Source organism: Manacus vitellinus, unplaced genomic scaffold, assembly GCF_001715985.3.
Source record: "Manacus vitellinus isolate BGI_N305 unplaced genomic scaffold, ASM171598v3 scaffold_2_pilon, whole genome shotgun sequence".
Classification (NCBI taxonomy): Eukaryota; Metazoa; Chordata; class Aves; order Passeriformes; family Pipridae; genus Manacus; species Manacus vitellinus.
Window position 1 is genome coordinate 65,911 of NW_021940208.1, and position 14,105 is coordinate 80,015.

Consider the following 14,105-nt stretch of genomic DNA (forward strand, 5'->3'; position numbering starts at 1 on the left):
TGGTGTCAGGGGTTAGGCTTTGCTCTTCCCCCTTCCCATTACAAGTAGGGCTTCTCCATAATCACATAATGTGGGTGACTGTCAACTTTTACATAGAATGGAACTATTACATCATCAGGTGGGAAAACATCAATACAATGCAAGCATAACTTGAGAAAACCATTCTCTTACTCACCTCCTAGGCCAGAAAGATCAGACAGGACCTGGGAACTATTTTAACATCTTCCTACTAAAGTCTACACCACATAAGAAAGACCTGGGCATAGCTGTACCCCTCCCAAGGAGCCATGATCAATGGGTAGCCAAAACAAGCCAATTCTTCATTCTTCCTTATATGCTCAAAGGATTGGGATGCCAGGGTGTAGGAGCTGGCATGGAGCTGCTGAGGGTTCTGGGTTAGTCTCTAGCATAAAAAATTCATAGGTTCAAGATGTCTTCTAGTTGCTTGGACTGTGTGTCTGTGTCCTGGGTAACTTGGTCTGGGCCAGCCAGCCCTTTCCCAGGTGCAAGGGATGGCCCCAGTATGCATTAGTTCCTCTAGCTGGTGCGTATGGCCTTAGAGGTTGAGCTGTTTTCTTTGACAGTTGGCTTCATGGCTTCACAGGAGAAGTGGCCCTGTCCCAGTTTTGGATGTTATAGGGCTCTAAGCAACACTTTCGGCCCCTTCCCTCACATGGAGGAGTCTCCACTCAACCCCAGCAGCACAGGATCTCAGGGTGGAAGAGATGTCTCTAGTCTCACCCCTTGCTCCAAGCAGGGTCATGGGGTTGATCCAGACTGGTCCTGAAAAGCTCCAAGAATGAATATAGTACTTCGTAGGACAACCCTGTGAAGCCATGGCACTGCTGCCCCACAAACAGCTCATGAGAGCCTCACAGCAAGGTGTCTCCCAGCACATACTGGTCCCCACCACATTTCTTGTAGGGCTTCTCCTGCCCATCTCACAGCTGGGTGAATGGACCAGAGATCCCTGAAAGCCAGAGCACTGAGGCATCACATTGTCAGGCACTCACCCACTGAGAGTGAAATGCCCTGGGTAAGTCCCGAGAGTGGTGGGAGCTCCCCTCCCACCAGTGCAATGGCTTTTACTGAGTAAAAGCCCCCAAATCTCTATATACCTGACTTGAGACTCATGCCAAAGGAGCACATGGTGAGGACTAAGACTTAAGCCACGCTGGCAAACTCCCCTGCCTTCTCTCCTTCCAACCACATGTTTCCCCATACATCAGCCTTTTCAGTGGCTGGTGGCCCAGTGTCCAAATCTATCCTAGTTAGCCCCCATCAACCCAAGCCTTAGCTACCTTTTGGTTCTGGCTCTGTATTTAGCCTTATCTGCCAGACTCTCAACTTTGCCCTGGCAAAGTCTGCATTCACATGTATTTTCTTTCTCCAACTTGAGACTAAGCCTAAGCCTGGCATCCATTTAGAGCTAGAAATGTATTTCACACTAAACACTCAAATGTCAGTTCAGAGCAAATCAACTCCAAGGCAGCTCACAGAACTCACCAGACAGAAGAACTGTGAACAGCAGTTGCAGACTTACAGCAAGGTATACACACTTTTGGAGACTTTTCCCTTTAAACTCAACAGCTTAGAAATTTTAAAGCTTGGGGAAAGCTTTGAGCCATGGCCCTGGTGCTTCATAAAAAGTAAATAATTGAGGTCATGATGCTTGTCCTGCCACACACATGCAAACACATCCCTTTTCTAAATGAGACCATAGAGCTGCAGAGCAGGGTCTGATGTGAAGGCTCAAGCCATTTTAATTGCAATTAAAATGAATAATTTGCAATGTTCTCAGCTTCCTAAAATACCTATTTCTAACAAAAGAGTCAGTCATACTTGAGCATCCAAGTATAGAGTGGATGTGATAAACTCAATGCCTTCAGGACAAAGTTCTTGGCAGTCTGTGTAATTAAAGCAGCTGCTTTTCAATATGATTTAAGACTAAATACTGCACAAACATTAATCATCAGGGACTGCTGTAATCAGCTCAGCAATCGTTACAGATGACTATTTCCACTGAAGCCATTGATTACTTAACAGCTTTCAGGAGGGGTTGATACAGTCATGTCTATAGGGCACAGAGTCTGTGGGCTGCTACTCAGTTTGGAGGTGCTGTTTGCTTGGTGCATAGCAGGGGAAAAAATTGGAGAAACGTATCTGTTTCTGTGCAAACACAGACTTCACTGCAAAGCAGAGAGGGATGAGCAACCAGCAGTTTTAAAATAGCTACTTTTGGGCTGTTTTGGTCCTTGGTCTGCCAAATGTAATGGGCCAGTTACCAGTGATGCTCATGAGAGCAAATCATTAAAACAGGGGATCTGAGCCTGGACAAAGTGCTATCCCACGCCAGTGCTTGCCCCATGAACAAATACAGACACTTGTGAAACATGGAGAAAAAAAAGGCCTAGTCTCTCCAGTATCACAAAAGGCCTCTTCTATCTTAATTAACACTTTGGATTATATGTGAGAGTGGGCACTGGATGCATCTAGTCCCACCCAGTGCAGAAGCATAGGGCCCCCACTCAGCAAACTGCATCCAAACCCATTGTGTTTCAATCAAACCTACTGTGTTTCAAGCCCCTGCACCATCAGAAATGACTACTGCTGCTGCCTCCACCTTGCCTGCCCACTTCCATGGTACCGAGATGCAGTGATGACAGGGGTGATAGAAATACAGAGCACTGTACTCTAGTCTTCATTTCGTCACCTCACCAGGCAAGTGTGCAAGCCCCCAACAGGACGCAACGGCCCTTAAAGGCGGTAACACACTGCCTGACCTTCAGAAAGCATCTGACTGTGCTAAATCTTCCCCTTTGGGATTTTTTTCCTTCTAGTGATTATTATTTTACCATGAGCATTAGGATATTTGCTTCATTATTTCTGTAAAAGCCCAACACTTCAGTGCCCTAAATGGGTTGTCAGACCTTTTCCATTAACATCCTTCCCTTTCATGGTATGCAAGAAGAAAATATAAAATGGTGTTGGAAGTTCAAAAGTTATTTTACCAGCATATCCTTAAGTGGCTGGTATCCCATCCCTCTGTGGGTCACGTCTGGCCCTTTCCAAACTCAAACCAAGATTAAACAAATGTGTTAACGCTTAAGCATTAATAATCAATATAACTTGGTGGTGTTGGTGGAACACAGAGCTCATGGAACTGGGAGAGGTTAAGCCTGCAGAAAGAACAGCTCCAGCTATTTAATAAATATTATTACCTCATCTTTCTAATGTTTCCTTCATTTGGCTGTCGGTTTGCAGTCAACCTGTTTATTCGTGTCAGTGCTTGCTGTCTGGCAATCAGGCTGCTCCATGGTAATCATAAGTTCTTCCTGTTTTCATGAGATCACAAATTATTATCTCTGCATTAAACTGTCTCATCCTTCTTGTCTCTCTGTGTCCAGCAGCTGCCTGCAGAGTGATCTCAAAGCCTGGATGTGTTAAGGATGCTGGCAAGGGGCAACAGCAGATTCCCACCCATAATTAGAGCGTAGGGTTGTTAATGTCAGCAAGCCCCATTTCTGTGTTGAACATTGCTGAAGATGAGGAGAAAACAGTCCAGCCTTTTGGACCCTCCACAAACCAAACAAAATGCTACGTTAAAGCTAATATTGAAACACCTTGCCCTGACTGTCCTGACTAGCCTCTTCCCAAGCCTGTGACCTCACTATCAACCAACATTTCAATTACTCTTCTTTCTTCCAAGAAACATTCCACCAGACTTCCTCACTCAAGACCAACCTCTGCATCTGCCTTCTCCCAGTCCTTGCAGCAGCCTTCCACTCCCTTCTTGTCACTCATCCTTACACCAGTCTAGATACACAGGGTCTCCAGAGCCTCCCTGCACCCCTCAGAGCTTCTCACAATGGCCACAGATGTAGGACTCTCGCTATATGGGCTTCTTTTGGTGCCACAAAGGGCAAATTTTGGTTCTTGGGATCAGATTCACAGGAACTGATTTCAGACAGGCAGCGGGTCAGGGCTTAAATTCTAGCTTCCAAAGCCAATCTCTCCAGCCCATTGACTTTGAGAGATGCTGGAAAATATCAACAGAAGACACCCCAACAAACTTGTGTGAGCATGTGCCAGCATGTTTGTGTGTGTATGATGGGGTAAGTCCTGGACTTCTAAGTTAGCTCAATGGGACAGAGTGGATACTCCTCAAGCTCCTGAAAGTTAACAACCCCAACCAAAACCACAGGGGCTGTCTGACCAGGAGGAGAACAGCCTTCAGAGGTTTTGAGCATATTATTTACAAGAGATCAGACAACAAAAATGATTTCAAAAGGAATGGTTCTTGCTAAGTTTTGGGATTGGGAGGAGGCAGAGAAGAGAACCATAAGGAGTGGAAATCAGAGCTGGTGAATGATGTCACATGGGAGATGCTGCAAACCTGCATGGCATCGTTTGGGGTATGGTATGGAAGAAGACAGGGAGAGATGATGCAGTGTTAGCACATACAAGGTGGCTTTGACAGCTGTAAGCAAAAGATGTGTAGGGTGAAGCCTGGTATTGCTAAATCGAATTTCCTGGATAGTGCATCCAGCAGCTAAAGCACAAAACTAGCCACCGAACATAGTTGGTCTTTATCACTGGCAAACAGTATCCGCCAAGTCTTCCCCTGAAATTAAGTTTTGTTTCGTTTTAAGAGAAAAAAAAAATAATGAGACCCCCTTCCCTCCACAGACAAGTCTTAGAAATCCAGCCCAAGTGGAGCTGGGGAAAACCGACAGGACATTGGCCTGTTTTGATGCCTGCTGCAGGCACTACTGCTTCACGCTCTTGGCAGGCTCCGAGGACTGCCGCACATCAGTCCACTCTTGCATGGTGCTCTGCAGTGCCTGTGTCTTCTCCTTGTCCACTTGCACGTAATCAACCTTCTCATCTGAGGCGACTGACGAGGTGGAGGGCTGTGGGGAGGAGAAACAGGGTCACTCATCAGCTCCCTGCTCGTCCCCCTTGATCCTTCCTGCAGAGCACTGAGGGTGCCACAAATCCACCAGCACCATTCCTGCTTTCTTGCAGACTCCATAGCTCATCACCCTCCCTCTAAACTCCCAAAGAGTCTTGGATGAAAGATTTCACCTGCTCTGCCTCTTGCTGGCATGAGACTGTGGTGCAATGGAAGGGCAAAACCAGCACCTGGGTCTTTACCTTCCCACAGACTCTGGGACATAGATGTTTGGTTGCAATTTTGTTCTCTAACTGCTGATATTGCAAATTCAGCCTTACGTTTTGCTCATTTTTTTGTAAAGAACTCAAGAACTCTTACAGATACACATAAAAATCCCAGCTCCATCCCTTTTAGCATTGCTGATTCTACTCACCTATGGTGCTAACCCATTTTCACTCTCAAAACAACAGATATGTTTGCAGGTTCACCCAGGAGACATGTTAAGGAAAAAGGAGATATTTTTTACCATAGTTTCTGGGGTCCTGGAGCTTTTTCTGCCTCTACAAGCATTTCAGAGGACCTCCATCTGCTTGCAACTGGACCAGATAACGTGAAACCTTCACAAGACTTTTAGGTCTCGTTTATCACCTCAGGAGACATAGCTTCCTTTGGATATGTGGATGTCCTGAGATACTTCATTGCCCTGTTTTCCTATGATTTGCTTTAAGATGGTGTTTGTTTCCCCTGTGTATGAACCTGGAGAAAAGTCACCAACATCTGTGTCTTTAGGAGCTTCCCTTTCCACATTTCCATATGACACTTGACAGAAGTATCCCATTCCTGACCCATCTTCTCCCCACAGCTCTTCCTCACCAGGCAATGGCTTAATCAGCTCAACATTATTTAACTTTTAAAGGTCAGGGGTTTTTTTTTGAAAGCAGTTTGTACTTTTCCTGCCCAAATGACACCCTTTGAAAGCACCTGACTGGCAGCAGACAGGTTCCCAGCATTTTCTGAATAAGGTTAAGAAAGTATTTCAGATACTTTCAGGTGGAAAACCCAAGTCTAGTTTTGGAGGATGTGTTGCTCTGAAGGAGGAAAAAAACCTTCTGGTACTTCTTGGGGATACCTCCTGACAGCTTTTGAATACAATCTCCAGCTGAATTTCTGGTCTCATCAGCATCCCTGAACCCCTGCACATCCATGCTTATGGTGACACTTCCAGCAGGGCTACAGACATGCAAGAGACACTGAGTCTGACCTAGAGTAAATACAGCAGTGGTTTGGGTTGGAAGGGACCTTAAAGATCATCTAGTATCAACCACGCCATGGGCAGGGGCACCTTCCACTAGACCAGGTTGCTCAAAGCCCCATCCAACCTGGCCTTGCACACTTTCAGGGATGGGCCATCCACAGCTTCTCAGGGCATCTTGTGCCAGTGCCTCACCACAGTAAAAAATTTCTGCCTAATATCTAATCTAAATCTACCTTCTATCAGTTTGGAGCCATTCCCCCTTGTCCTATTACTCCATGCCTTTCTCAAAAGTCCTTCTCCAGCTCTCCTGCAGCCCCTTTAGGTACTGGAATGAGCTCTAAGGTCTCCCTGGAGCCTTTTTTTTACCCAGGCTGAACAATTCCACCTCTCTCAGCCTGCCTCCACAGCAGAGGTGCTCCAGCTCTCTGATCATGAGAGACTCTTCAGACCATGGTCCAGGACTTTGGACCATGCTACTGTCAATATGCATAGAACTCCTTAAAGATGCATTACTTTTAATAAGAAGTTTATAAAATCCCCCATACCTTTCTGTGTGGCCCTGGTGAGCTTGGCTGGAAGTCCAGGGCCAAGTAATCCACACTCCCCGAACTCTTTTTAGGCGCTGGGCTGTTGGTACCACTAGGAACAGGAGAAGCAGAAATGGGATTTTGCTAATGCAGGGAAGAGACAGGAGAGATAATGAGGATTAAAATGGGAATAAAGAAAAAAGGGAATTAACACAAATCTGGCAGCAAAGCGCCTTGGTGGCACTTTATTAATAAAAAGCCTGGATATTTGGTCACCCGTCTCTGGGACCAGGGTGTGTAGAACTGGTGGGGGACTACATATGTTGTATGTTGTGCTAACAAATATTTCAAGCTCATGTTCTTGATTTCATGTATTGGAGCAGTTCTTCTGCCTTTGTGCTGATTTTATTCACATGCCTGATAACAGATGTGGGCTTTAGCATGTCCCAGGAACCACACCTCAGTGAGGCCAGGCCAGCTCTGAGATCTTCGCTAATCACAACCATGCTACAGAGAGCACTGATTTCCTCTACCCCATGAGTTACATAACCTCCAAAATATGCTTAAATCAGCAGCTCCACCAAGAGAGACAAAATCCCCTCCCTGTAAGCAGTGCCGCTCCCTGTTGCTGCTCTGATAGCCCCTGCCCTCCACACAAATATGATGTCAGTCGATATTAGGGGAAAAAAAATTGAAAAAAATCAACTTCAATTAGGAGAATACACCCTGACAGTTCTTATACATTTTTATCCCCTCTTAATTCCTGTTAAAGTAGGTGATATATGTTTCTGCTCTCATATACATTTAAAACTCCAATGGGACATGTAATTTTCAGAAGGAAGCACACTGTTTTGTGCATGCAGGGATGTATGTCAGGATGGACATCACACAGTCCTATCTGAGCACTTCCATGTCATGAGCTAGGAATGCGTTTGCAGAGCTGCGGAATGTGTATGTCCTGCCAGGACCATCTGTCTTAGCTGTGGGGCCCTTACCATTGCCACATAGTTCTCCTCGCTGTCTCCCGAGTCAGTGCTGGTGATGCTCTGGGAGGAGACAGGGCGACAGTACTGCAGAGAGCCCGCGTTGAACGTCTGGCTGTAAGGACAAGGGTCGATGTGTTATCCATGGTGGCAGGGGCTGCTTGTTCATTGCCAAGGAGGGCAGCTTTTGATGCCTACAAACATTACCATGCTCCAGTCTGGGGACTGGGCATGAAGAAGAGCTGGTGGAATTGAGGTTCTCCAACCCATCCTTTCCATGAGTTGGAAATCACTGGGTTTGGTCTTCCCATTTCTTTTCTTTCTACAATTTTTTGCTTGCTATGTACCTGTAACTCTCCTGCTATCACCTACACAAACCAGGCTCCATGAACTCTTTTATCTCACAGGAAACATTTAGTTGTGGAGGATGCAGAGCCAGCCTTGGTGAAGCCTCTAACCTCCAGCCTTACCACAGCTACAGGATTTGTTTACTGTACGGGGCCCTATCCAAATTTTTTGCTGGAAAACAAATCCTCCAAGGAATTGTCTTGCTTTCAATTGGCCAAATCTAATTATACCAAACAAAATAATTAAATCAGTGTCTGGCATTAAAGCGTGTGTCTTAAAAAGCTATTCGTTGCCTTTCAGTAAAGCAGGGTCATATGATTAGCTGATAAGGGAAAAATCCATTAGCTTCTCCAGGGTCGGACATCTTGTCAATCAAACCCTGCTCGCCGCTTCCCAGTGCAGTGATTTCAGCACACAGTGCTCATGCCCTGCAGTCAGTCTCCACACAATCCAATTTATTAGAGAAGTCATAGCAGCCAAGCTTTGCTTCTGCCTTTCACTGGACAACATCAGACCGTGAATTAGCAGCAGAGCTGAAATTGTGCGAATCCTGTTATTTTTGGCCGGCAGACATAGCTCTGAAGAGCTTTGGTTTAATTTTGCAGACTTCCTTTGGGCTAGGCTTTGCTTTCAAGGCAATCAAAGCACGTCTTGGTCAGACCCCAAGAGTGTCACACTATGTTTTGAGACTACAGTGGGGTTTTTGGGGGGATAGCAGGATGTGCAATCATGCCCCACACTCCCAGTGTGGCTGAGTTGGTCTGGCTCAGCTGGGTCATGAGTTGTGGTGGACCACAGGTCCAATGTGAGAGCCATAGCTCTCCAGAAGTCGTCAGATCCCAGAAACAGGAAATGTCTTCAAGGGATCTTAATTAGCTGCTCAGCCACATGCTGGGCTCAGCCACATGCTGGGCTTTCATGTGAAATCCCAACCTAAATAATTTTATCTTTCTGCCACCAGCTGTGATGTGGGGAACTTATGACAGAGGTGACAGATTGGCTACACGTGGACACCAGCGAGAGCAAGACCAGACAGCTGCTGTTGAATCAGAGCAAGAATTCATACTCACGTTGGCCTGGACCAGGATTTTGTGACTGGCGATTTGAAGGGAAGCTCATCGATGACAGTGTTGTTCCTCAGGTCCAATGGTGATGGCTTTGCTGGGGGAGAGAAAAGCCTTTATTCAGAGGCAGCATGTTCCTAGAATTCAGCATCCATGACTGGCATGAGAGGGTCCCCAAAAAATGGTTGATTACTTCCCATTCTGCTAATCAGCCAACCAGCCCTCTTGCTGATGACAAATATCTCCAGCCAAAATCCTTGCACTCATTTACGCCAGGAGAGAAAACAGTGAATTCCTCCCTCTGACCCACAGCCCTAAAATGGATGGGTGGTCCCAAAAGGGGAGTATGCCTCCCAGGAAATGAGGATCTGCTAAAAATGCCCAAACACCAGAGTATAAACCCATTCATCAGGGATCTGTGAAAATCTGTGAGATGGGGACAAGACCAGATGCTGCCGACCCTGAGCTACCTTCGTCTGGAGTGTTTTCCCATAGGGAATGGGAAAGGGCATCTGCAGGGGAACATGAAAACTCTTCTCATCACGGATAGTTCATTAGGTGGAAGAGAAGAGTGCTATGCTCCAGCCCCAGCCCTTGATCAGAGTGTTGATGGGATTAGGTGTGGACACCCTAACGATGAAAGCCCTCCTCCTTAGGATCTCCTTGGTGACCTGTCAGGCAAGGGACTGGGAGGGAATTGGAGGATACTGGGAAAGCCCTGAAGGAAGAACTGCCTAGAACCAACCAGGAGGAAACAGCAGGAAAAATCTGAGTCATCTGAACATAACACTGAGATTTTGGGGTGGAGCATAGGGAGGGGTGCAGGCAAAGGGGGTGAGATCCTGTCTATGACATATATTTCCTGTAAAGGCCTGGAAGGTCTTGAGATGGGTTGTTCAAGCACCATGAAAGTTGCATTTGTACTATAAGGCTCCTGAAAGATGAAGGGGATGGGAGAGATCTGAAGGTCTGACTGTGCTGGCAGTAGCAAAATGCACCCCACCCAGAACTGTGCACAAGACGACAGATGAAGTCTGAGGTATGAGACGAATAAAAGGATTCCTGTAAAGATTTTCCCACAACCATTCCTACCTTTCCGGTCGGGTTTGAGGTTGCGGTTGACTGGTGGGGGCTGGATTTCACTCAGTCGTCTGTGACACTGCACCATAGCTCCTCCTTTATGCACAGGAAGGGTGGCTGAGGACAACCCCACCAGGTCAAAGTGATGCGGCCCAGGGCTCATGGGGATGTAGAGGTTTTGGGCATTGTCGTTGGCTTTCTCAGCATGGATTAGGGGTGAGGAACCAGGGTTCATGGGGACGTAGTTGTCCTCGGAGTCAGTACTGTGGGAGCGAGCCACTGCTGCCTTGGCTTGCTGGGGGACAAGTGGGAGGATGTGCTGTAAGTATCAGACTCTGCTCAACCCCACCCCACTATAAATCCTTCATCTCTTCATAAATGAATACACATCTGAGGGGGGAACTGCACTAAAACCTAAGCACAGAGGGAAGGGATGGTCTGTCCCCACCTTGGCCATCAGTTTGCACTGAGAGGGTCTACCTTCTCTGTTTCCAAGACATTGCAACATCCTAAGTTTTGAGAAAGGTCTTCATCGCCCAGACTTGAGCATCTTCTTATGATCAGAGTGAGCTGCAGAAACATGCTTAACCTGGAAAGCCTTTCTTGCCTGGGCTCTGATCATGACTAAAATGCAATATGAAAGGCTGCTTTAATGTAATTTCCAGCTCAGGAAATCTTAGAAAGTGCACAAAAGAGGCTGTTCTGGCAATGTGTCAAAATTTAACTCAGAAGCATCCAAGGCTTTAAGGAAGAAGTCAAACTCCTAGGCACTTTTTTTTTATTGGACCAAAGCTCCAGGAAGATACACTGTGTGGAAACAAAGCTCTGCCTGCGGTGCTGGGTTAGGTCCATCTGTCACTCCATCTGTTCCCTGCAGGCCACCATGGTTTTAACTGAAATAATTAATAAAACCCTTCTTGACTTAGCTCTGCAGGCCTGCACTGTGAGGTCCATCCTGGAACCAACTTGTTTCTGAATCTATAAGATGCAAGTAGGTGCCTACAGTGTGGTGGCCAGCACCAAGTCTCACTCACCAGGTAGGAGTTGTACCCATCGTTCATGGACTCGACCGACTGCACGGCACTGCCGCCCCCGTGCTGGGGGTACTCATACGTCTCGCAAGAAGAAGCTGCAATGCAACCACAAATGCACAACGTGTCCCACCACAACTGCCAATAAAAAGGGGTCCCTGAAAACGAGGCACTGTGAGGACAATATCTGTTTTGTTGATTCAGATGCTGATGAGAAGACATGGTCTTTAGTCTGTCACAGACTCTCTGCTATGCTCCTTCCCAATTAGCATCTCTCTGATGCATCACCACAACTGCACATGCTGTGTGGACCTAACCCGGTTCTGTCAAAGTACTGCAAAATCCCAGGGGTAAAGATGTCAGATAAGGTACATCATGGTGACAAAACTGGTTTAAGGGAGAGCTCTGTTGGAGCTTGCTCAGCAGATGTAGGGGCTGGGAGCCTCCAGTAAGGGCAGGATGGGGTGAGGATGAATGCTAAGCTCTTAGATAAGTCTGCCTACTGCTGAGCATGGGTCTGATCTCAGCCTAAATGTTGGCAATTAGGTAGGAGGAGATGGAAGAGGCATTTCATAGAGCTCTGTGTAAAATTTACAGTGCATTTTCTCTTCAACCATCTTTTCTAAGTTTGCAGTTTTGTCATTCTAGGTACAAGTGGGCTTGTTCATCCATGGCCTACTCATGGCCAATGGGAACAGCATCTCTGCTGTGCTGGGGACATCGGGTCTTGGAGATGTGCAAAACCAAGGTAATGTGCAACCTGTGCAAACCTAAGGTTTTGCTCACCCACTTTGGTGAGCAAAACCAAGGCAGCTCCAGGCTGAAGTATGTTTTGATAAACCTGGTTATGAACTGAAGGCAAACTAAAAATAGCTGAAATCACAAAAATCTGGTGAAGGGCTTCATAAGCAAGCGGGTTTGGGGTTTTGGTTCAAGTTACAACATAGCCAATAGTCATCTGGGTAGCTCTGGTGGGCAGAACTCTGTGGATGCCTCTCCATGCCTGCTGAATACAAAAAACAGGGCCAGATCCTGACTGGGGAGAGCTTCTTTGTGTCCACCCCCTGGTTGATGCCAACAGCACTCCAGCCCTACCACAACCCCATGGGACTGATCTGCCCAAGTCTGGTAGACAGAACAAAGCCACCCTCAGCTTCCCACCCCCAAAATTCACCTCGGTGCAATCTGCTGTTCTCCACTGCAGGCAGCGTGTTTCTCCGTGGAATGGTGGCTGCCATGGGGGCCAGACCTAGATTTTCACTGGGCTGGAGCCGCTGGGGTGGGCTGCCCCACCGTGGCTCCGTCTGCCCAGGTTTTGGGGGCCGTGGGGGTGGTGCAGAGGGTGAGTCGCTGGCGGCCACAGCCAGAGCATTGTGGTTCTTGTCCAGTGTAAATGTCCTGGGGATCTGGTAGATGGAGAGTGGGGTGGCAGGGATGTCATAGGAGTCCGTGGAGAGCTCCCCAAACTCCTTGCATAGGGTGTTGTTGGGAGTCTTGTAGGTGTAGACCTCCTCATTATCCGTTTCAGAGCTGGTGAGGCTTGACTTGGGGTGGGTGTAGGAGCCAAAGGAACGTGGGAGATCGTGCGCGCTGTCCCTGAACTCCGAGTTGTGCCGGCTGGGTTTTGGCAGGCTGTAAAAGCCATGGAGCTGTCCACCAACCCCGTTCATGCAGTGCCCATTGCCCTGAGAGAGCTTCTGGACCGCTGTGTCGCTCCGCATGAAGAAAGCCGACCGTGTGGCTTGTGAGAAGCTGGCACTCCTGCAGAGGAAGGGGACAAAGGGGTTGAGATGGGGGGAGAGCTGGTCCTGGGGTGCAGCAAACTCTGCTTCTCCTCTTTGTCACCTTACTGACTTACATGAAGACCTAATGCATATACACTGCAAGGGTGTGAAAGGTAACCTTGATTGGGTTTTTTTGCCTGCAAAGGTATAACCATGCATGGGTCAGGTTTTTAGGGGCCACATGCTCCCACCCAGAAAGGGCTCACCCAGCCCCACATAAACATTCCCCCATGGAAGAGGCTCCTGCCCTGTATCAATCTTTGTGGTGAGAGAACCTGAAAGGGTTATGGGAGAGTTTCCAGTTGTGGCAAATCACTGGGAAAGTGCCAGACCTATGGGAAAATCTGGGAGATGCTGGTTGCAACCCCTGCTTCGACAGGGTTCGTGCTCTGCAGGGACAATAGGGACTCTTTCACGGAGCCAGCACGAGATGGCGCTCAGAAATAGGGCTTATTTGGGGAAAAAAACAAGTGATGTTGTGATAAGACAAGTACTGAGCTCCCGCCACCTTTGGAGCTCAGTACACCCAGAAAGGTCTCGGTTCTGGCAGGGTCCTTTCAGTCAAGGACTTGAAACATCATGTGTTAATTATTCAGTATTGCCTGCCAATTAGCTACTATTACCCTCATTTTATGGATGAGTAAAGTAAGAGCTCCAGAGCTGAGAGGGGAGGGATTCCCAGCAGTTCTACAGCCTGGCCCCATGCACTGGGCATTGATCAGATGATTATTTCTGGCCCAGTTGCAGAAGCTGCCACCGGCCAGTTAGTTTCTGCTCACCAAAGCATTGGTGCTTGCTTCCTTCTCCTCTGCGTCCCAGCCACATTTGGGTTCTCAGAGGGTGGCTTTTAGGTATCCTCACAGCTGGAGCATCAGAGGGCTGTTTTTTCAAACACTGTTCTATTAACTCCATCTGAAGTTAATCTTTCTGAGCCTTTTTCTCTTGTTGTTTTTCAAGTAGGGAAAGTCAGCTGCAGCAGGAAAGCCCAGTGGAGGCTGCAGCCCGGGCTCTGCTCTCAGTCCACGCCAGCTGGGTTCTGACTGTCTCTCCCCTCCCTCCCTCCTCGCTGCTCCTGCGAGCCAAAACTCTTCACGTCAAAAAACTCCTCGCTATTTAAGGCAACCGGCTGGGTCTGG

At 47.6% G+C, this 14,105-nt stretch overlaps 1 protein-coding gene across 1 annotated transcript in view; it reads right to left on the minus strand.

The window, feature by feature from the left end:
* Positions 1-2,490: 2,490 nt before the first annotated feature.
* The window catches only part of GAB2 (GRB2 associated binding protein 2), a 36,084-nt gene continuing 24,469 nt past the window's right edge, over positions 2,491-14,105 (minus strand). Inside the window, exons 3-9 of the mRNA XM_029960884.1 lie at positions 12,360-12,946; positions 11,189-11,283; positions 10,167-10,449; positions 9,081-9,171; positions 7,675-7,777; positions 6,698-6,823; positions 2,491-4,913 (exon numbers count right to left, since the gene is read on the minus strand). Of these exons, the coding sequence (XP_029816744.1) occupies positions 4,770-4,913; positions 6,698-6,823; positions 7,675-7,777; positions 9,081-9,171; positions 10,167-10,449; positions 11,189-11,283; positions 12,360-12,946 (1,429 nt within the window). The 3' untranslated portion in view covers positions 2,491-4,769. The remainder of the gene's footprint in view (positions 4,914-6,697; positions 6,824-7,674; positions 7,778-9,080; positions 9,172-10,166; positions 10,450-11,188; positions 11,284-12,359; positions 12,947-14,105) is intronic.